The 23839-nt window shown below is 41.7% G+C and overlaps 1 protein-coding gene across 2 annotated transcripts in view; it reads right to left on the bottom strand.

Moving 5' to 3' along the window:
* MED29 (mediator complex subunit 29) overlaps nt 1–23839 on the bottom strand; it is a 239683-nt gene that overhangs the window by 35605 nt on the left and 180239 nt on the right. Inside the window, exon 4 of one of the 2 annotated variants that reach the window (XM_044062119.1) lies at nt 19125–19328. In XM_044062119.1, the coding sequence (XP_043918054.1) occupies nt 19125–19328 (204 nt within the window). The remainder of the gene's footprint in view (nt 1–19124; nt 19329–23839) is intronic. The other variant, XM_044062127.1, reaches the window with a different exon arrangement.

Raw genomic sequence — 23839 nt, 5'->3', positions numbered from 1 at the left:
CACTCATAATTGACTCGCAAAAAGCTTTTGATAGAGTTAATTTAGAAATTTTGTTTGAAATTTTATCATATTTTAATATACCTCAAGACTTTATTTTAACATTAAAAAAATTATATAATAATCCTTATACAAATCTAGTTATTAATAAAAATCTCTCAAAAAGAATACAAATTAAGAATGGTGCCCATCAAGGATGTCCGTTATCTCCTATATTATTCAATCTAGATTTGGAACCATTATTTCTACATATCAAACAAAATATCTATCACAATGCCCCAATAATATATGGTACGAAAATCTCCATGGCTGCTTTTGCGGATGATCTAAATATTTACTGTACGACACCTGTTTCAGATACCAAGAAAATATTAAAAGCAGTGAATGACTTTGAAAAAATATCTAATTACAAAATAAATTTTAGAAAAACTAAGTTATTTCCTTTAAAGACGCCTACACCTTTTTCGCTTTTACCATTGGTAGGTCAGGTAAAATCCGAAGAAAAAATAAAATATTTGGGTATTGCTTTTTCAACTGATAATAGAGACTTCTATGTGAATAATGTTAAGTTACTTTGGGAGCATATAGTGTCGGACTTAAAAAGATGGAATAATTTGAAATTACCAATAATGGCTAAGACCTCAATTATTAAAATGAACATACTTCCCAGAATATTATATATCTTTAGAGCTACTCAAGTCCAAATTTCTAGGAAATTCTTCAAACAACTTCATATGGAATTAGGTAGATTTGTATGGGAACCTAGAAAAACTAGGATATCCTATGATAAACTGATGACTCCGAAAAACAGGGGTGGTTTAGAGTTACCGAATTTTGAAACATATTACTTAATAATAAATGCTAATAGAATCCTAAGAGTGGTTAACTTTGATAGGTCTAGTCCTACATGGTCACCCAAGTGGTTGATTCTGAATTATAAACATGTTGCTAACCTGGGGATTAATTGTAAAGCATTACCTTTTTTAAATAAAGATACCCTTAAAATGTACGCTCTGATGGAACATATCAAAGTATATATAATATCAATACAAAGTCTATTTAACTCATTAAATCTTTTACAATATATGATGACTTTTCAACCACTTCATAAGAACCCGAATTTGAAAATTGGTAATCAGCTGATAGATCTTAAAAAATTCCCACTTATAACTGATTTAACCATACTTGATTTATATCCCTTCCTTGGTATCTCAATACACGACATGTTAAGAGAGATGAATCTCCCTAACACGTATTTAATTATAATGAGACAGTTAAAGGATCTAGCAATAAGTTTTTTTAGTAATAGTAATTTTGAAATTAAAGAAGAAGATTTAAACATTTGCCTAAACTTATGGCAAACTCTTACGAATGACTGTAAATATATAACGGCTTCATATAATTTGATAAAAGATGTGAAATATAATAACCAAATACTTTTATCCAAATACTGGAAGGAGAAACTGTTAACGATTGAAGATAATAAAATAGTGAAAGCAATTAATTTAACCTTAAAATCAGTATCTCTTCAAAAGTTATTATTTACTCAATTGATGATATTTAATAACGCGTATTACACTCATCTCACTCTATATAAATTCAACTCTAAAAACTCACCTAAATGCCCATATTGTATAGATCAAACGGCTGACCTTTTACACATGTTCTGGAGTTGTAAATGTATTTTTAAACTTTGGAATTCTTTAAAAAGTCAATTACAAAAAATGGGATATCAACAGTCTACGCTTTCTTGGGAGTTTATGATTCTTCATATTCCTCCGATTAATTTGGATAGATCCCAAAGGATCATACTCATAAATATTTTCCTGTTAATGAAGCTGTATATAGCTACAAATTGGTTGAATCCATCCCAGACTTCATGGGAAAACTTTAAGAGTGTAGCGATAAAACATATCTTAGCCCATAAATTACTAATTAAAGATCACAAGAAAAATATAAATAACACAAAAATATGGGAGCAAATCTTCAATATTGTGTTAGCTTAAGGTTCCAATCCACTTTTCTCCGGGAAGTACATACTAAATATGGAGCTTAGTATAGATAAGCTTTATATTGATACTAGATTCTTATTTGCTCTTCATTTAATACCCATTTAGAAGTTTAGTATAATGTATAATGACTTTATGTAACTGTTGGAAGCATTCATGTATATATTGTAAATATGTTGTGGTATTGTTTTCACATTTGGAAAAGAATAAAGACTTCTTATTGAAAAAAAAATAAATAAATGCCTTCGGGCAGATAGCCTAGTACCCATCTATGAGCCTATAAGGTATGAATAACAACAGACAGTATCCCTATCTCCTAACATCTACATTCCTACAATTTCTTCTGTTATGCTATTTGAAACCTTAATGTCAAAGTCAGTGTACTGTGCATTTCAGACAGTGCCTTGGTGCAGTCTATGGGACTGCACTATCTCAACCTCTTATAATGCAGTATTTTCTAATGAGACTAACTCAGTCTGAATGAAAAAAACAGCATTACAAAGACACCAGCTCCATGGTGAACGATAAGGCCCAGCTATGACTCAGATTACCTAGGACTAGGACTGAATGGCTAATGCTGGCTCACTCATCTGCCAATGACAGCCACAGTACATAGACTCGGGATGTATATTTGGCTCTGCCACGCAGTATTTACACATATACAGAAACAGCACTAGGGAAGGCATAAAAACCCTTTATGGCTGCCAGGATGACAGTGTTGTCCATGGCCAACTCTTGTGCACAGTCACAAGGGGTATATGTGTATAAAGGAGAACTCAATAGACAGCAACCATGGGGGTAAAAAAAAAAACACTCTAAAATACTGCAATGGTTTCATTACATAAACTAACGAAGGCGGAGATGTCAAAACTCTCTACTGAGACTATGCATGCATTATGCCTACTTGCCAAAGCAATCTTAGAATAACCTAACCTACAGAAATTAATCAAACATAACCAACTGTTTCTAACGGTCTCTTCAAAGATCATAACCAAAAGCTTAAAAGATAAAAGATTTCCTTCCACAAGCTGCTAATGTTTCCAACAAAATCAGCATTATTCACCTAGAAAACAGCAGCCTGGGCATTGCCGTCAGTGCTTCTAAAAAGTACAGTTGTGTACACTTACCATAAATGTAGATGTTCGAGTGTATTCACTGTTGCAGTCATCACCTGTGGCTTATCCATGCTGTGGTAGCCCTTGGCCGGCCCAAATACCAGAGTCAATGTTTTTCTGCAACAGCTGCTGTCGCCTGTAGACTGATGTCAGATTGTCAGTGCTATAAAGCAAGGCAGCTGATGCCATTAAATCAGTTTTGCTTTTCCTAACCAGTCAGTAGCCCAAGGAAATATGGCAAAGTAGTCCTGGTGGTGAAAAAACACCCCAAGAAGCTTACATCTCGCTAAGGAAAGAGGATATAAGGGGGAAGGAGGGAGGGAAACCAGGACTGCAACAGTGAATACACTCGAGCATCTACATTTATAGCAAGTGTATACAACTGTACTATGTTCTTCGTGTTTCACTGTTGCAGTCACCACCTGTGGGAGGATTCCCAAAGCTGAGGAGAGGGGTGGAAGGATTAGAGACCTAGGCATGGGTAAGCAAGCCCTGCAGAACTGCAGAGGCAAACCCTGCTCTAGCCTTAGAGAAAAGAAGAAGATGGTAATGCTTTGTAAAGGTATGGACCAAGGTCCAGGTGGCAGCTTCCAAGATGTCCCTGGTGGGAACTCCTCTGAGGAATGCTGTGGAAGTGGAGGCTGCCCTAGTGGAATAGGTACGAATCGACTTGGGGGTGGTTTCCCATGTAATCTGTAGCAGAAATGGATACAGTGTGATATCCATTTGGAAATGGCTTGCTTGGAAATGGGCTTCACCTCTGCCCCTGGGGAAAAGCAGACAAGAAGTTGGTCAGTTTTCCTGAAGGGTTTAGTACGGTGCAGGTAGTATCTGAGCTGTCTATGCACGTCTAGTGAGTGCAGATGGGTTAGTCCTAAGGGAGAAACTGTCTGCATGGAAAATGATGAAGGGTTCAATGGCCATCAGTGCCTGAAGTTCTGAAACCCTTCTGGCTGAGGTGATAGCTAGTAAGAAAGCAGTCTTCCAGGAGAGATATTTCAGTTCTGCTGAAGCAGCAGGTTCGAAGGGAGGTAAGGTTAGTTTTTCCAAGACATAATTCAGGTCCTAAGTTGGTGTGTTTGGCCTGAGATATCTGATATTAGAAACCCCTCTGAGGAATAGTTTAATCAAAGGATGTGAGAACAGGGGCTGGTCTGTATCAAAATGAGCTGAAATGGCTGAGGCGTGGAATTTAACAGAAGAGAAGAAGAGGCCACTATTAAGCATCTCAGCTAGACAATCCAGGATAAGAAGGACAGAAGGTTGTGAGGAAATGGTTTCTCTGGACTGGCTCCAGGAGCAGAATCCTTTCCATTTCCCTGTGCAAGATTTTCTGGTGCTGGGCCTTCTGGCCTCTGTGATAATGTCTATGACCTGTTTGCTTAGCAGATGCCGCTTGCTTGCCTTTGGAGTATTAGCCATGCGAATAGTTTGAGAGTTTGCAAGTCTAGCTGCAGCATCCCCCCCCCCCCGGCTTGAGTCAAGAGGTTTGGGCTCAGGGGAAGCTGCCTGGGAGGCTGTGATGTCAGGCTGTGCAGCAAGGGGTACCAATGCTGTCTGGAGCAATTAGGATGGCCGTGGGTCCCTCCCTCCTCTTGATCCAGTACCTTGGGAATAAGAGGCCAAGGAGGGAATGCATACACAAAGGAGGAGTTCCAGGTGAAGGTGACGGCATCCACCTTCCATGCTAGGTGGTGATACGCCCCTGGTACAGAATTTCTTTAGTTGGTGGTTGAGGTGCAAAGCAAAGAGATCCACCTCTGGAATTCCCCACTCCTGAGTGACTTGCAAAAAGATCTTTTTGTGGCACTGCCACTCGTGGGGGTCCAAGTGGTCTGCCAGGGTGTTGTTAATCCCTGGTAGGTATTGGGCTATTAAGTGCAATCCCATGGAGGAGGCATTCAGCCAGAGGTTCATGGCTAGCCTGCACAGAGGGTAGGATTGGGTCCCACCCTGTTTGCTGATGTACCACATTACTGTGGTGTTGTCTGTTTTGATAAGAACCCATGGCCTGAGATGGGGTTGGAAGGATGTCAGAGCCTTTTGTACTGCCATCATTTCCTTCTGGTTGAGATGTAAGGGAAGGTGCTGGGCATCCCAAAGACCTTAGGTGCACCTGCTTGCCAGGTGTGCGCCCCAAGCAATGTCTTAGGCGTCGGTGATGATGGTCTGCCTGATAGGGCGGAGGATAAAGGGGAGACCCTGGCTCTTGGCGCAGGCCCCTGCCCATCAGAGAAACTCAGCCCTTATACAGAGGATCAGGGGGAGAGAGGTCTCTAGAGGCTGAGAGTGTTGACACCAAAGGTTCTTTAGATACCACTGAAGCTTCCTCATGTGAAGCCTGGCCAGAGGAATAGAAGGATGCAAGATGCCATGTACCCCAAAGGCTTGCACGAACGTCCTCGCCACGAGGTGACTTTTGGATAGGAAGGCCATTTGGGATGCTGTGTCCAGCAGTGCCCCCAGGAAAAGGATCCTCCTGGAGGGTGTTTGCTTTGATTTCTTCTCGTTGATGGTGAACATCAAGGAAGTTAGGAGGGTTTTGACAAAGCGGAGGTCCTGGAGCAGCTTTTCTTTGCACTCTACCTGAATGAGGCTGCCATCCAGATAAGGTTAAATCTGTATATTTCTCCGCCTGCAAAATGCTATGGCCAGGGCCAAACATATGGTGAAAACCCTGGGAGCAGTAGATAAGCCAAAGGGAAGCGCAGAGAACTGAAAGTGTTGTGAGCCTGCTCCGAAGAGCAAGAATTAACTGCAGGATTCCCTTATGGGGATGGGGAGGTAGGCATTTTTTTTTAGGTCCAGGGTCACTAACCAGGCATTTTTGTCAGCATAGGCAGCAGATGATGCAAGGTTAGCATTTTGAATTTGGGGACCACCAGGGAGGTGTTCAGAATGGACAGATCCAGGATGGGGCGCCAAGAACCCTCCTTTCTGTGAACAAGGAATAGCCTGGAATAAAAGCCTTGGCCTGTTTGATCTGTGTGAACAGGTTTTACTGCCCCCTGGGATACGAGAGTTTGGACTTGTTTTAATGCCTCTCCCACTGATTTGGAGGCAAGTCTGGGTACCCTCTGGGAATTGGAAGCTTGTTGAAAGTGAATTTGTATCCCTGAAAAATGATCTTTAAGACCCATTGGTCCTTTGTTACAGACAGCCAATTTTCTTTGCAGATGGATAGCCTTCCTCCTAGCTTTTTGTGGGTGAAAGGAGAGCAGACGGGGGGTGGGAGTCATTGAGAGTTTTTGCCATAGATGGCTTAGAACTCCCTGCTTTAGAGGTGGATGTGGTCCACTGTTTGATTCTCTGCTGTCCCTGGGATAGGGACCTGGTTGGTCTGTCCCTGCGGGGCTTACCCTGACCCTGTCTGCTAGGAGTAGGAAAGGACGAGTACTTGGAGGGAAAATTCCTGCTGAATCTTGGAGGTTAAACCTGAAAGAAATATTTTACAGTTTGCATAGATTTTGCTTTGTCTTCCATATTTTTAAAGCACCTCTTCTGGTTATTCTCCAAACAAGCGGTCTCTATCCAAGGGTGCATCAATTAATTTAGACTTGACATGATCAGGGAGAGGTTGCTCCTTCAACCATGCATGTCTCCTAATGACAGATCCAGACACTGCTGCCCTGCTAGAGGTTTCTAGTGCATCATATCCTCAGTGTAGAAGAATGCTTTACCACTTGACAAGTAGAGTGCAGTAAATCTCCTAACTCTTTAGAATTGGCATAGTCAATAGATAAACTCACTAAACTGGGCATAAATCCCTATGTCACAAAATGGGTGGCCAACTGGCTCACTGACAAAACCCACACAGCAAAAGTAGCAGACTCCAAGTCCGACTTCAGACCAGTGACGAGTGGAGTACCACAGGGTTCGGTCCTGGGTCCTCTTCTGTTTGGCATCTGCTTCTCTGAAGTGCAGGCCAACACAGAAGGTCTTCGGCTTACAAAGTTCGCAGATGACTGCAAATTGGGAGCCGTAACAGAATCACCTAATGATGCAGACATTCTACAAAAGGGCCACACAGACAGATGCTTGGTGTCAAAGTCATGGCCTCAAGCTCAATGCCAAGAAGTGCATTGTCATCCCCTTTGGGAAAAACTCGATACCCATGAACTACCACATAGGCAGTAGCTCACTAAAAACTGAAAGTGTGATAAATAACCTCGGGATACAGGTGGACAGTAGTCTCTCCTTTGATAACCACATTGCCACAGTGGTCAGGAAATCCTTCTACGTGGCACACCTCATCACAAAAGGGTTCTCCTCTATAAAAAAGGTCATTGTTCCTCTATAAAAAAGGTCATTGTTCCTCTCTACTCATCCATCAGACCCATTATAGAGTACAATGCCCAGTTTGGCATGCATCTCACAAGGTACCTACAACAATTGGAAAGGCCACAGAAATACCTCACTAAGAGGAATACTGGCCTCAAACAGATGCCATACAAAGACTGTCTCAAAAAACTCCAGCTCTACTCTGTCGCATATCGCGTACTCAGAGGCGATCTCTGCCTAACATACAAAGCTATGTCAAACCCACAGCTGTTGGACATGCTACACTTAAAGAAATCCCAATCATCCAAACTACACACTCCAGGGACCTTATCCTTGTCACTACAATAAACAGAACATGCTGGAGGGATATATTCCTGTCCGAGAGACTTCCCATAATCTGGAACAAACTACCCATACATGTCAAGCAAAGATCCTCATTGGCCCTCTAAGAAAAATCTTGACAACTGGATGGGAAATAGAAAATTCACCCCGGGGATCCCTTCTGTGGCACTGCTTGACAAGGGCACAGGAAAATAATTTTCTTGGGTGGCAAAAGCCAGAAAACCTTTTTGGCTAGGCTTATAAAGGCCCCAGGGCCAATAGCCTAGTACCTACCTATAAAGCCACGAACCTATGAGTTGATCTACTCCTTCAGTGTTTCATTTATTTTAATCAGCTCTAAGCACATCTGACTTTACTCTAGGATTACTGAAAGCCATGTCAAGACCCAAAACTGGAGCTTGAACTGCTTTTTAGCTGAACAGCTACGGGATTCTTCTCAGTCACCATTTTCTCTACACCTTTTCTAGCTGATTTTCTTTCAGGGTCTTTTAGTTACTTGCTTGCTGCCACCTAGTTAGTGTACTTACTAGTTAGTAACTGAAGCTTATTCAAGCTGACAATATCACTGGCTGTTTCTCAGTTTCTGTTTTCAAACTGGGAGAGCTGAAGTTAAACTGATCATCAGTGAGCAGCCATGTTACGACAAAGGCGGCTTTGAGTAATGTTATTAAAAAGACTGCTATACACAAAAGAAAATTAATACATAAAATAGTTTGATTTGCCCTTTAAAAGATGCTTTATGACTGAAAGCAGTTTACTATAATGCTTGCAAATGTTTCAGATGGCAGTGTGCTCTTTGAGGCAGTCCAGAGCTGTGGAGACACAGTTGAGAAGTTAGTCCCCAATTTCTTTTGACTGGCAAGTGAGGTAAAGCCAGTGGCTACTCAAATATCAACAATGGGGCTAGAACAGGGGAGCGGTCAGATTACACAAGCAGCAAAACTGGAATAATCTTTGCTACTGAAGATCTAAATAGGATTAGACCAGTTCTTGGTGAAACAAAAGACAAAGTGAGACACTGTTAAAAATGTGACATGAACAGGCAGACATGTTGCATAACTTTACTATGGCTTAAAGATTTGTAAAAAATGGAGTGCAAAATATGTTGAAGATGTGGACTGGTCACACAGATCTGTCAACCAAGGAATATGACCAGCTTATAAGAGAGAGCATGATGAGAAACAGGTCATCAAGAAAGGTGTGACGATGTCCCTGAATGCACCTCAGATAACTGGTGTTACTATAGGATTTAGGCACTGAAAGGAAAGGCCAGGGTGGATGGGCGTGACTATCTGGGTGTCAGGGGAGGGAGGCTGTTCTGGTTCACTGCTTGGGAGATGAGCTTTGCTAGTGCAAAAAAGGAAGGAATAAAGAAACAAACTATAAACACATTCCAATCATTAAGTGTGAAGCCATTTGGTCAAAAGCTACTGACACGTGAATACGAAGGAAAGACTACCTAGTTTCAAAATTGAGCACTTGAAGTTAATTCTCCTAAAATTGGGGTTGTTTGGCTTCTACAGTAAAGCAAACTGTCAGTGTGAAACCAAAGATGCAATTAATTTGATTAATAAATAGAGACCAGTGATATTATTCATTAACATACTTAAATTACATAAATAATTTAACAATGTGGGGTCAGGCATAAGAGTGGCATGACAAGAGACGGTTATAGTTTCTGAAAAGAACAAGGCAGCATAATTTCAAATTATGCAAGAGAAAATGTAACAAGAATAACATTAATTAAATACTCTTGGTCACATTCTTGAAATTAAACCGACTAACAGAGGATGCAGAAAAATGGCAAATACTAATGCCAAGAAGACAACCAAGCATTACAGCTACTTCTAAAATGCTCAAAAAACTAGCTTACAGAAGGACCAGCTCTAAAACGTTATACTATTAAATAAGGTAGATGTGCTCCAAGTAGACCACCAATTGCAGATACAAAAAAAAAAAAATGCTGAAAAAGAAGAAAGACTGTCAGCAATAAGAGTAAGGCTGTGAAAATGTCTCAACTGTGTATATGATAATGTAATGCAGGTCTGGTTGTAACAGGCCCACACACCCTTACAAAACATATTCACAAAATGTTTGTGAAAGGAACTTCCAAGATTGCTAAAGATGACACTATTACAGAAGGATGATCTGAAAATGAAATGCCGACCTAACAAGAACACAGAATAGACATGTTACAAAATCATATTCATCAGAAAAACACAAACAGGTTGCTAGAAGTAGAACTGCAAAAGCATACCTTAATAGATGTTCAAACAGACCACTGTTATAGCAGTCCTGACATGAACTTCAGCCACAGAAGGCCTGATGTCAGGCCCAACTTCCAGAGCTCAGTGCTCTTGCCCCTCTAGGCCAGGCAAACATCTGACCTTTTGTGATGCCTGCCTGTGCTATTTCAAGCCCAGGATGACCAAAGGGTATAACCCCATACAAAACCCTAAGCAGGGTATTAAATACTGTAATAAAGAAAGCACACATGTATATGCTCAGGATTAAATACTAAGAAAAAAGAAAGTGTTTCTCAAGGCTATCCAAACCTAAGCAGGCCTTGGCCCTTGGAGTACAATGAGGGTGAAGCTACCTAGGGATGGGGTATAATACCCTGCCCAGGATGCCTAAGAAATGAAAGCTGGGTTGGAAGAAGGGAAACCAGTACCGCAGTGATTAACTCACTGACCATTATTAATTTTATGTGCTTACACAACTGTACTATTTTTCATACAGATCACTGCTATATTAATCCTTACTAGTGGGACAATTCACACAGTTTAGAAGGCTGGGAGGGTAGACAGATTGATAGGGCTAAGCTGCAGCAAGCCTTGCAGAACAGCAGTGGCAAACCTAGCACTTGCCATTGAAACTGTGCCTAATTTCAACCATGTGGGCAAATGCCCAGGTAAATGCCTCAGGAAATGCCTGTGTGTTCAACCCCTTACAGAAATAAAATTGTGGCTGTTGTCTCTTGTGCTGTGGGCTCACATAGTTCCTTACATCTTATTTCTATGAAGGGAGTAAGAAAACAAAATACAATGTGCCAGCCACTTAGAAACTGTCTTCTTGGAAACATTCTTCCCTCCTTCCCAGATGGAAAGGACAAACAGCTGATCTGAGGTTCTAATGTTCTTGGTTTTAACTATGTAGCATCCAAATTATTGTCTGTGCAATTCTTCATTCCTTGTTCTACCTAGGGGAATAAAACACACTTTTGTTGAGGAGGAACTTGGCCACTACCTTCTGGCAAAATACGAGGCTGGTTCCAAGACTGACCATGTCCTTAGAGAATATAAGTAATGGCTCTCATGACGGCCCCTTCTTAAACCCTCCTAGCTTAGTTGATGGCCAGTAATAACAGCAGTTTTCCAGGTTAGACATTTGAGGGAGAGTGCTCTGGGCAGAAAATCCTACAGAAATGCAAAGTTATGCATCAGTGAAGCAGATACTCAGGCTTTACAAAACTAGAATGAAAAAGTACAGTTTTGTACCTACCATAAATGTAGATGTCCGATAGGAATGCATCTGCAGTCCTTACAAATGGGTTGTCCTGTCGTCAGGCAGCCCTTCGGTCAGCCGGATTCCAAAGTCTGGGTCTGGCCTCGGCTGGTGTCGCACTTCACCTGACGTCATAGCTGCAGTTCTTTGGGTATAAAGGCATCAGCTGATGCCATTTTCCTCAGTGTTTCTTGCCCCAGATGCCAGGTGCCCTCTTGGAAGGCTAAATTTGCATAAATGCCAATGATTCCAAATAGTAGAGAGCAAACACAAAAAATATGCATGTACGTACATATATACAAACAAATACACCATAATAGATTCTCCCAGCTAGCTATAAGATGAGCAAATACCCTAGGAGCACCACAGAGGGGAAGGCGGGTGGGTAATCCTGACTGCAGATGCATTCCTATCGGACATCTACATTTATGGTAGGTACAAAACTGTACTATGTCCTTCAAGGATGCATCTGCAGTCCTTACAAATGGGTAGAATACCATAGCCCAACTGGGGGAGGAGGAAAAATAAAGTTATGGTGTAGTTAGGATCCCTTGCAAAACAGCAGTGGCAAAACCTGCTCGGGATCTAGAGTATAAAGGTAAATTATAATGCTTGGCAAATGTATGCACGGAGCCCCAAGTAGCAGCCTCTAAAATGTCCTTGGTAGCCACTCCTAGTAAGAAGGCTGTGGTAGTGGCTGTTGCCCTTGTAGAGTGAGGCCTGATGTTCTCTGGAATTTTCTTTCCATGGTAGGAGTAACAGAATGTAATGCAATTTCCTATCCACTTGGAGATTGTCTGTTTTGAAATTGCTTTACCTTCCCTTCCCTTCCTGTTGCATATGCTACTAGTAGCTGGTCAGTTTTTCTATTGCCCTTGGTTCTGTCCAGGTAGTAGCGTAATTGTCTATGTACATCCAAGGTATGCAGCAGTCTTTCTCCCCTGCCCCTGTTCTGTGGGTTGGGGAAGAATGTAGGTAGGTGGATAGCCTGATTTAAAGAAACTCTGGAGACCACCTTAGGCATAAAGGAAGGATTTGTTCTCATGGGCACTCTATCTTGATGGAAGATCAGGAAGGGTTGTACTGCCATTAATGCCTGAAGTTCAGATACCCTTCTTGCTGAAGTGATTGCCAGCAGGAAAGCAGTCTTCCATGATAAGTATTGTAATTCTGCTGTTGCTGCTGGTTCGAAAGGAGGAAGTGTCAATTTTTCTAGCACAAAGTTCAAGTCCCATGCTGGTAATGGTGGCTTCCTAGGAGGCTTTACATTTTTAATTCCTCTCAGAAACTGCCTGAGCAGAGGATGTGAGAAGACAGGAGGATCCAAGTCGTATTCTGCTGAAATAGCTGATGCATGAATCTTGATGGAGGAATAGGACAGGCATGAATCTTGATGGAGGAATAGGACAGGCCTGTGTGGAAGAGCTCTGCCAAGTATTCCAGGATGTTGGCTATGTTTACCAGTGACACATCTTCTCCTTTTGCAGTACTCCAAATGAGATATCTTTTCCATTTTGCTGAATAATTTTTTCCTGTTGAGGGTCTGTGAGCCTCAAGGATAATGTCTTTAACCCTTTGGGATAAATTTGGGTTTATTGGTCTTATGCAATGTTCCAGGCAGTCAGCTGCAGAGTTTTCAGGTTTGGATGCAGACTGTTGTAGTTGTTCTGTGTTAACAGCAAGGGAACCAGGGGTAGTGGCCATATTTGTTCCCGAGACATGCTCCTCAGTAATGGGTACCAATGTTGCCTTGGCCAGTCTGGAGCTATCAGAATGATCCTTGGACGGTCCTCTTTGATCTTCAATAGCACCTTGTGCATCAAAGGGAGTGGTGGGAAAGCATATGCTGTCAGGTTTTTCCAACTGAAGGAAAGGGAGTCCACCTTCCAAGCAAGTGGGTGGTACGTCCTTGTGCAGAATTTCTTTAGCTGGTGATTGCGTGGGGATGCAAATAAGTCTATTTCTGGAAGCCGCCATTTTCTTGTAATGGTTTTGAAGATGTCCGGATGCAGCATCCATTCGTGGGCATCTGTGGTAGTCCTGCTTAATATGTCTGCTAGAATGTTTTCTTTTCCTGGTACAAAAATTGCTTTCAACTGAATGTTGTAGCTCAGGGCCACATTCCAGAGGTCCAGTGCCATCCGGCAAAGAGGATACGAATGTGTGCCTCCCTGTTTGTTGATGTACCACATAACTGTGGTGTTGTCTGTCCTTATCATCAATTGACCTTGTTGGAGAAATGGTCTGAATGCCTGAATTGCCAGTTTTACTGCCAGCATTTCCTTTAGATTTATGTGTAAGTGCAGCTGGTCTTGAGTCCATAAGCCTTGTATGCACTTGTCCAGCATGTGGGCCCCCCAACCGAGGTCTGAGGCGTCCGTCGTGATGGTTTGCCTTGGTTGAGTACTGTGGAAGGGCAATCCTGAGTTTGTTTGACAAGCCTGAGCCCACCATAGGAATTCCTGCTTCAGGCATGGAATAATTGGAATCTGGGTTTCTAAGCTGTGCCTGTTGAGACCATAAATTCCTTAGGCACCACTGTAGTTTTCTCATATGCAGTCTGGCATGAGGAACCAATATTATGCAGGATGCCATGAAGCCCAAGGCTTGCAGTACTTTTCTTGCTGTCAGATGGTTCTGCTTTGTTAATGCCAAGAAGTAGAGAGGTAGCTGCTCCTGTTTTTCTACTGTTAGGGATGCCATTTGCTTTGATGTGTCCAACTCTGTACCCAAAAAGGTTATTCTTTGGGATGGTATCAGCCTTGACTTTTTTATATTGACTGTGTATCCCAGGGCTTGTAGCAGGTAGATGACCTTTTGTAAGTCTTCTGCTAGCTTGTTTTTGTTGTCCGCTTGTATCAGGCAGTCGTCCAGGTAGGGGTAGATTTGGATTCCCTGAAACCTGCAATGAGCAATTACTGATGCCAGGCATTTCGTGAACACTCTGGGCGCAGTAGATAAGCCAAAGGGCAATGCTGAGAATTGATAATGCTCTGATCCTGCAAGAAATCTGAGGTATCTTCTGCAATTTGGTCGTATGGGGACGTGCAGGTATGCCTCCTTGAGATCTAGAGTTACCAGCCAAGACTCCTTGCCCAGCATGGGAAGAAGCTGCTGTAGAGTCAGCATTTTGAATTTTGGAACAATGAGGAAAGTGTTTAAAGCGGACAGGTCGAGAATAGGTCACCATTTGCTCTCTTTTCTTGGTACCAGGAATAGTCTGGAGTAAAATCCCTTTCCTTGCTCCATAGATGGTACCTTTTCCACAGCTCATCTTCAATAATTGGGATATTTGTTTTAGAGCTTCTGCTTTTTGATTTGGAGGTAGGTTTGGCATTCCTCTCTTCCCTGGTAGAGTATGGAAGTGAAACCTGTAGCCCTGGTCTATTGTCTGTAAAATCCACTTGTCTCTTGTGATGTAATGCCAGTTTATTGAAAATAAGGCTAGCTTCCCGCCTAAGGGTGCTTCTAGTTGTTCCCTGGTAGGCGGTGCCAGAGCCAAGTCACTGTGATTGTCCTGTAGTTGTGGTGGTGGCGGCTGTGTCTGTACTTCGCTGGTTGTTATTCTGCCACTGGCGTCCCCTGTAGGCACCCCTGGATTGGTTTCTGCCTCTTGAACGCCTATTCCTGCCTCTCTGAGCTCTGGATGAGTCTGGAAAGGACCAATTCTTGGAGGGCCAATTCCTGCTAAACCTTGGCGGTTGGACCTGTAAGAAATCTTTCACTGTTTGGACAGATTTTGCCTTCTCTTCCATCTTCTTCAGCACCTGTTGTGCAGGAGCGCCAAACAAATTGATCTTATCCATAGGAGCATCTAATAGTTTGGACTTGACATGGTCTGGTAAGGCCTGCTCTTTTAACCATGCATGCCTTCTGATAACTGTGCCAGTCATGGCTGATCTAAAGGAAGCCTCCAGTGCATCATAGCCGCATTTTAAGGAATGGTTACTGACTTGCTGAATGTTATGTACCATTTCCTGAACAGATTTTTTTGTCTAATGATTCATCAGAGGACAGTTTTTTGGTTAACTGGTCTAGCATAAATTCTTGATACTGGACCATGTGAAATTGACAGTTCAAGGCCCTAGCTGAAAGAGTAGCAGAAGTGTAAACTTTTTTACCCCATCTCTCTAAGGATCTGGATTCCCTTTCTGAGGGGAGGGGGTTCTTAGCAGAAGTAGCTGCTACAGCCTTAGGTCCTTGGGAGATAGTCTCGGGATCTGCAAAAGGAGCCTTATACAAATGGTAATGTGTGTCCAGGACCCTGTAGTATCTATAAGGCTTAGCAGGGGCCGGAGGTAGAGAATCAGGAGCAGTACAAGCATCATTAAATGCATCATCTACAACAGAAAGAACTGGAGGTATGGCTAAAGGCCTATGTTGTGGTAAATGCAGAAAGGTTCTAAGCCTTTTTCTGGAGTCTGAGAAATCCTGGCCCTGCCACTGAAATTGTTCCCTCATAGCATGCAAGGTTTCCCCAAAGGAAAATTTCTCAGGCGGAGAGGCAGAAGGGATGGACTCTTCAGCATCGGAGTCTTCATAAGGGGAGAAAGGAGCCTCTGGAGGGTCCGAATCATCTGAAACATCAGAGGAATCATCTGTAGAAAGTGGCTGAGGGGGCTCTGCTCTAGGCCTCTTCTCTGGTGGAGGCTGAGAGGCCCTGTCTGGTTGAGGTTGGGATCCCCGGATTAAAGAAATGAGATCCTCTGCTAAACTAAGCATTTGAGAACTAGAGCTGGGCCTGTGAGAGGGGGTCTTAGCAGGCACAGTCTTAGATGCTTTAGCTGCTTTAGCCCTGGCAAAGGCCTTAATTGACATGGTTGCAGGAGGCCTAGCAGCCCCACGTGCAGGGGTTGAAATATCCAAGGGAATAGTGTCAGACAATTCCTGAGAAACTGCAACAGCAGGTGTGTTTTCTGAAGCCGATTCCACCAGGTTGGAAGAGGCCTCGGTAGAAGGTAAGTTTTCGGCTGAAGGAAGAACCGCTTGCTCGGTTTCAGCCGAAACCGAGACACTCGCGGATGGCTTAACCGCGGTTTCGGCTGAAGCCGCGGGCCGCGAGTGTCGGTCCTTTTCCTTGGCTTTTTAGACATTTGCGTAGTCGGAGGATCCGACGGCATAATATAAGCAAAATCGGAGCCGAAAAACTCCTCGGCAAATTCAGACCGACGTCTAAGCGTCCGCCGGTTAAAAGAAGCACAGGCTAGACAAGCTGCTACGTCGTGGTCTGGGCCTAAACAGGGTAAGCAGTAAGAGTGGAAATCTTTATGAGGTATTTGTTTCCCACAAGTTAAACAGTTATTCACTTTTTCTGACATCGGCTGAGGCAAGAAAGAGTCCCCAACGGGGTACTTAGCTTTTTAGAAGTCTTCGTAGTAGTATTCGGTAGTAGTAATCTCTGGTTCTGACCGACCAGCACTTGCGAACAGCTTCTGCTTCAGGCGCCACGCGGCAAGAAAGACTGAGGAAAATGGCGTCGGCTGATGCCTTTATACCCGAAGAACTGCAGCTATGACGTCGGGTGAAGTGAGACACCAGCCGAGGCCAGACCCAGACTTTGGAATCCGGCCGACCGAAGGGCTGCCTGACGACAGGACAACCCATTTGTAAGGACTGCAGATGCATCCTTGAAGGACATCAGTAGCAACAAATAAAGGACTGGGACATGCAAACTAATGGATGGTCTACAGGTAAGTTAACCACGTTACAGCAAGAAGATGAAGGTTGTCCGAACACTGTAGTGCAGACGTATCACTAGAAAAACTACACTGTAGTGCAGACGTATCACTAGAAAAACTATTTCACTTTGGAAACAGCTAGTAAAACTTCAAGTACCACATGCAGTTGTGCAGACTGAAACAATTTTAGATAACAGGCAGAATACAGGCACTTCAAAGGGCAACATGTAAGACAGGGTCTGCATAAGGAACAATACAAAGACTAGAACATTTTTAACTCACAGTCAGGCAGAAAGGAAATACTGCTGTAACAAACTTTTGAGTACATTAAGGAATACACCCCATTCAAGTAGTTACCTTCTTTCAAAAGTACGAACCACAAATATCAAAAGTCATATTGCTTAGGGGAGAAGGAATATTTTCAGCCAAATGAATATTCAGATTACAGAATGCACTGAGAGATTAAGGAATTTTTCAACCAAATGAATATTCAGATTAGAGAATGCACAGAGGGATTGGGTGGGAAGAAAAAATAATTTAGTCACTGGTTAAACAGAATTTCCTACTTGCCAAATAAGTAGGGAAATATGTAGAGCAGGTGGGGCAAGCAACCATCATATATTTTTCAACTCGGCAAAAGTTAACAGCTATAGAAAATTTAGGATACAGACATATAGGTTTTGCAGTAAAGAGCTAGAAACCGTTACAAATCTTGCTACACGTTGCAATACTCTTAAGGCTGTAGGTTTACATACTGAAAGACATAAGGAGTCAAGATTGTAACACTACAGACTGTAAACATTATGATGCAGAGGTAAAAGAGGCAGTGGAAACATGAGCCAGAAAGAATGACTGGAAATGATAGAATAACTTTTCTGAAGGAAAACCCAATACCAAATGGCTCTGGCTGATTAAGTTTGCAGAAGACTGCCTGCAAGCTAGGAGCAGTCACTAAATCCCCAAATGATTTGGCCATCCTGCAGGAAGGTTTGTCTCAAAAAGAACTGATGCCAAAATCATGGAATGAAGCTAAACGCCAAAAAATGTACTGCATCCTTTGAGAAGTCATCTACCCCAGGGAACTATCTCTCATTGGCAATACAACCCTAAGAGTTAACCTAGTTGTTCAGAATTTGGGAACTTTTGTGGACGGTGACTTAACATTTGACCAACATGTGTCCATTGTTATAAGAAAGTCCTTCTATATTGCACCACAGACCTAGGGATGTCACTGCCTAATGAGGGCGGAGTAAAGGAGGAAAATCAAAGAATATATAGTGCCCCATTTGGCATCTGTTCAGACACATGCAACAACTGGAATACCAGCAGAGGCACCTTAATAAAATGATACAATGTCTAAACTACATGTCCTACATGGACCAACTCAAAGGCCTGTCACTATACTCTACCCTACAGACTGCTAAGAGGTGACCTCTGTCTGGCATACAAGGTATTATCTGACCCAAAACTGATGGATTTACTGCACATCAACAAGTCAAATAGCATCAGAAACATCTGTCTAGGGATCTAAACCTTCGTCTGCAACAGAGGAGTTTAGAGGGACAGGTATATCTTGCAGAGCATACCACGCTCTAGAACAGACTCCCCATTCACATAAAACAAAGTTCATCTGTGCCCATATTCAAGCATACCTTGATCTATGGATGGGAAACAGAAAACTTCCCTCAGGACTGCCCCCTGTACTACAAATGGACAGAGGCAGCTCCTAAATGCTTTAGCCCATGTAAGAGTCCCCTCAAATTATCTACGGCTATATGTAATTCTCAACCATGGGATAAGTAAGGTCAATCTCTAACCGAATTGGACATGTTAATTTGAGAACAAAAAGGGAAACTGTTTAGGCTTAAAACAGCCCACATTTCACGAACTTTGCCCTCACTTAGGAAAGGGGTCTTTTCAGTCAAGGTATGCAAAAAAATCTAAAGATGTGGAGAAATTAAACAAACTGAAACAATATATTCTGCAAATCTGTCATATATTCAAAAAGGCATTACTTATGCATTTTATGGTGTACAAACTCACCTTATCTGGTAAAAGTACTGCGTAACAGAATTCTTGGTATAAAATACTGGACTTACCAGCATGGTAAAACTTAATACAAAGAAAATCCAATCTCTAGACATCCGAGCACAGTACTAAATTTTCCCACTTTTAACCCCAATTCATTACTTCACCTTGCCTTTGATTTTTTGGGAGCATTCCAATAAAGCGTTGTGGATATCCTTAGCACAAGCGATCTGTGACTTTATCATGCTCAAATACTGTGTGTAGGACAAGCTCTCTGCTTGTACTGCATCTGGTTTGGTAGCTGTAGGAACAAGGTTGGGAGAGTGTTTTGCACTGTCGAAGCTTTGAGATAAGCATTCATAAGCTAGCCTCTGCAAAGGAGTGAAAGAAAGTTAAAAATTAGGGAGCGCACTGCACAGCTAAACATTTACAGATAAAACAAACAATTTCTAAACATTTTCCATGTCAAAAGGTTTCAGAAAGAATCCAATGTGTAATTCCCAAGCATCACCACCTAATCACAGTTGCAGTAGGTATGTAACTATGCTCCATGCAGACGCTCAAGACAAATTGAAGACTGAAATCTTGTATCTATTCCCTAAGGCCAGGTAAATGGAGAGGGACAGCAGCAAATTAAACTTATGCAGAATAACGTTAAACATCTACAATCTGAACTCTGTCAGCAATCAGAATTATGTTCAGGTATTTCTCTATTGCTCTACTTTGTCTATCCCAAATCTCTGAATGTCCTGATGCATCTTTAATTTGGTCAATTTTATCCTTGCCAAACGCAAAGAAAACAAAATTCTAAGTAATCACCTACACTACACCTATTCCACCAACATAAAAGGAACAGATGACTAAAGTGTACTCCTTAGGCCAAATCTCAAAGGTTAGGGTTAGAGATCTTAATAAAGTTATAATGTGCCCTTCAGGGATACCAGACTTAGCAATCCACAAAACATAGAATTAACCCCAATGAAAAGCCTTAATTTAAAAATGACCAGACCAAAGGCTATATAATGCAGAGAGAGTAGCAGAAGCAGGTCTTCATGACAGAGAAAGAAAAATCCCTTGATCAAAGGCATACATTTCTGTAAACTTAAGGAACAGACCATCAGAGACTGAAAAAAAAATCATCACAGCTTGATCACCTATTCAGTATTAACTCCTTGACGCTTAGTATTTATTTTAGTGTGTCATGGTTGCTATTGTGATTTACTAAATGGGTTTTAAAATTACAAAGCTACAGATAACAAATATTTATTTACGGATATTTGTTTACCAGGAAAGCCTGACTGGGCATTCTCCAGGGTGGTTCCAAAGTAACAAACTTAATGCAACTGATATTTACACTAACAAATTTTATAATGCAGTTTCTGTGAGTACATAGCATAGTAGTCAGTATAATAACATTTGTATTGATATGCAAACATTAATACACATGCATTGTACTGAAAATTTACAGAGTAGCATATAAGAGATGCAAGTAAGCAAATAAATATGTTGGAATGAGGTACTGGAGGAGACAAGCAAGTAGGGATGGAATGGTAATTTGGTTGGCTAATTAGAAGCAGGCATGGTAATTTAAGTACTACAATAAAGTGCAGTATCAGGAAAGATTTAATTCTTTGAAAGGAGGGACAAAAAGGTGATGGATGCTAAGAAAAGCAGATAAGTAGCAGGGACAGAGCCAAGAGGCAGAGAGGAAGTCGTAGTAATGGTTTGAAAAGCTGAAGGTATGAGACAGACATGACTGATGCAGAATTTTTTCCCAAGTAGCTACATTATCGAATAGAGACTGATCCTAGCAGCCCATTTGTTGTTTTAAATGGTAAGCAATTTATCGTTTGACTGAAGGGACTAGTTTGGTAGATAGAATTGTAGTATGGGGTTAATTGCTTTGAAGGCAAATCGGGTATATATGATTTTGTGGGTTAGGATAAGCTGGGTACAAGATATATGCTGTGGACGTTCAAGCCAGTTAAGTGTTCTTAGTGGTGGGTCTGGTAAGGTTTTTCTGCAAGCAAATATAGCAACATTGTTGAAGCATTGTTCACATTTAGAACTGAGGATTTCAAGTTGGTCATGAAAGGGGCTCCATATAGGAGAGAGGGTGGCAGCTAGAGTTACCTTGGTAGGAATTTCTTTACTCTATGAAGGGTACCTAGTTTAGTTTTTGGTGGGTTTTCTTGATGCTGTTATGAATATGTACAGTGGATATAAAAAGTGTGCACACCCCTGTTAAAATGCCAGGTTTTTGTGATGTAAAAAAATAGACCACAATAAATAATTTCAAAACTTTTCCCACCTTTAATGTGACCTATAACCTGTACAATTCAATTGAAAAACAAACAAATCAGTTAGGGGGAAAAATGTAGAATAAGCTGGTTGCATAAGTCTGCACACCCTTAAATTAATACTTTGTTGAAGCACCTTTTGATTTAATTACAGCATTCAGTCTTCTTGGGTAGGAGTAGATAGCACACCTTGACTTGGCAGTATCTGCCCACTCTTTCTTGGAAAAGTGCTCCAAATCTGTCAGATTGCGAGGGCATCTCTTGTGCACAGCCCTCTTCAGGTCACTCCATAGATTTTCTATTGGATTTAGGTCTGGGCTCTGGCCGGGCCATTCCAATACTTTAATTTTCTTCTGGTGAAGACATTCTTTTGTTGATTTGGATGTATGCTTGGGGTCATTGTCATGCTGAAAGGTGAAATTCCTCTTCACCTTCAGCTTTCTAGCAGACGCCTGAAGGTTTTGGGCCAAAAGTGACTGGTATTTGGAAATGTTCATAATTCCCTCCACCTTGACTAAAGCCCCAGTTCCAGCTGAAGAAAAGCAACCCCAAAGCATGATACTGCCAACCACCATGCTTCACCGTGGGGATGTTCTTTTGGTGATGCGACGTGTTGTTTTTGTGCAAAACAAACCTTTTGGAATTGTGGCCAAAAAGTTCAACCTTGGTTTCATAAGACCATAACACATTTTCACACATACTTTTGGGAGTCGATGTATTGCTTTGCAAACTTTAGCTGGACCTGGATGCTTTTCTGTGCAAGAAAAGGCTTCCGTCTTGCAATCCTACCCTATAGTCCAGACATATGGAGAATACAGGAGATTGTTGTCACATGTAGTACACAACCAATACTTGCCAGAAATTCCTGCAATTCCTTCAGTGTTGCTGTAGGTCTCTTGGCAGCCTCCCTGACCAGTTTTCATCTGGTCTTTTCATCAATTTTGAAGGGACGTCCAGTTCTTTGCAATGTCACTGTTGTCCCATACTTTCTCCACTTTTTGATGACTGTCTTCACTGTGCTCCATGGTATATCCAATGCTGTGAAAATTGTCTGTACCTTTCTCCTGACTGATAACTTTCAACAATGAGATCCCTTTGATGCTTTGTAAGCTCTCTGTGAACCATGGCTTTTGCTGTAGCAGGCAACTAGTAAATGTCAGGAAAATCCTACTAGGACAGCTGAACTTTATTTGGAGTTAATCAGAGTCTGTCTAATTGATGGCAGGTGTGTACCCAAGAAGACTGAATGCTGTAATTAAATCAAAAGGTGCTTCAACAAAGTATTAGTTTAAGGGTGTGCACACTTATGCAACCAGATTAATGTATTTTTTTTATTTTTTATATTTTTTCCCCCAACAGATTTGTTTGTTTTTCAATTGAATTGTACAGGTTATAGGTCACTTTAAAGGTGGGAAAAGTTTTGAAATGATTTATTGCGGTCTCATTTTTTTTATATCACAAAAACCTGGCATTTTAAAAGGGTTGTGTACACTTTTTATATCCACTGTACATCAAATTTAAGACAGTCATGCCAAGTAGTTTTGTATGCAAGGTAAGGAAGAAATTTTAAAGCTCGTTTTTGTGGGGGGGGGGGGGGGGGGGAGAAGTAATTTAGTTTTCGGAGATTTAATAACAGGTGATTATCCTGTAGCCAACTTTCAGAGTTAAAGGCTTCTTGCGTAATTCTTTGAAGATGTATTTGAAGTGCACATTATGGTAGAATCATAGAGTACTGAATGAGAAAATCTTGCTGAAAGGATTTAGATTGTTGGTAAAAACATTGAACAACAGATGGCCAAGAATGGAGCCCTGTGGCATGCCAGTACTGACATGAAGGGAGAAAAGGTGAACAGCCATTTAACAGACTGGTGTCCATTGGTTAAGTAGTAGTTAAATCATAGTAGTGTGGATTGTGATCACCTTAGGGAAGGCAGTTAACAGAGTTTTTGGTGAGAGACTACATCCAGAAATAGAGCAAATGAGCGTCTCTTCACCTCTGGCTTAGTTACTATTATCTGCAAAGATTAATGAGGCTGTGGGCAGATCTAAAACCATGCTGTGTGGGGGTCAGGAGCTTTTCACCTCTGGCTTAGTTACTATTATCTGCAAAGGTTAATGAGGCTGTGGGCAGATCTAAACCATGCTGTGTGGGGGTCAGGAGCTTTTCCTGAAGGGTATGTTCAAGAAGCTGGAATGTACTTCTCTAGAACTACTGACAAATGGGATAACATGGTGACAAGTCGGAAACTATATATATCAGATGAGGTTCTTCCTTTATTAAGCGGGATTAAGAATGTTTTCCTCTACAGAAAGGACATACAATTCCTTGATAGATCTATTAATTAGGAGAGACAAAGGACAGGCTATGGAAGTGGCAAGCTAACTTGAGGTATTCAGCTGGGAGGTTATCTGCTGAAGGAGAACAGGGTTTCAGTTTAATGAGTAGCTATTTGATGTAGGAAGTCTTGATAGGCTTTATAGTGAAACAAAAGATGTCTGATGTCCGAGGACAGGGCATGCCAGGATTGTTAGGTGTAAAGTCTTTACGGCTTTAATGCTTTCTATAAAATGTGTTAAACTAA

Source organism: Protopterus annectens, chromosome 1.part0, assembly GCF_019279795.1.
Source record: "Protopterus annectens isolate FY-2018-M chromosome 1.part0, PAN1.0, whole genome shotgun sequence".
Lineage (NCBI taxonomy): Eukaryota > Metazoa > Chordata > Ceratodontiformes > Protopteridae > Protopterus > Protopterus annectens.
This window is presented reverse-complemented; position numbering and strand designations above follow the sequence as displayed.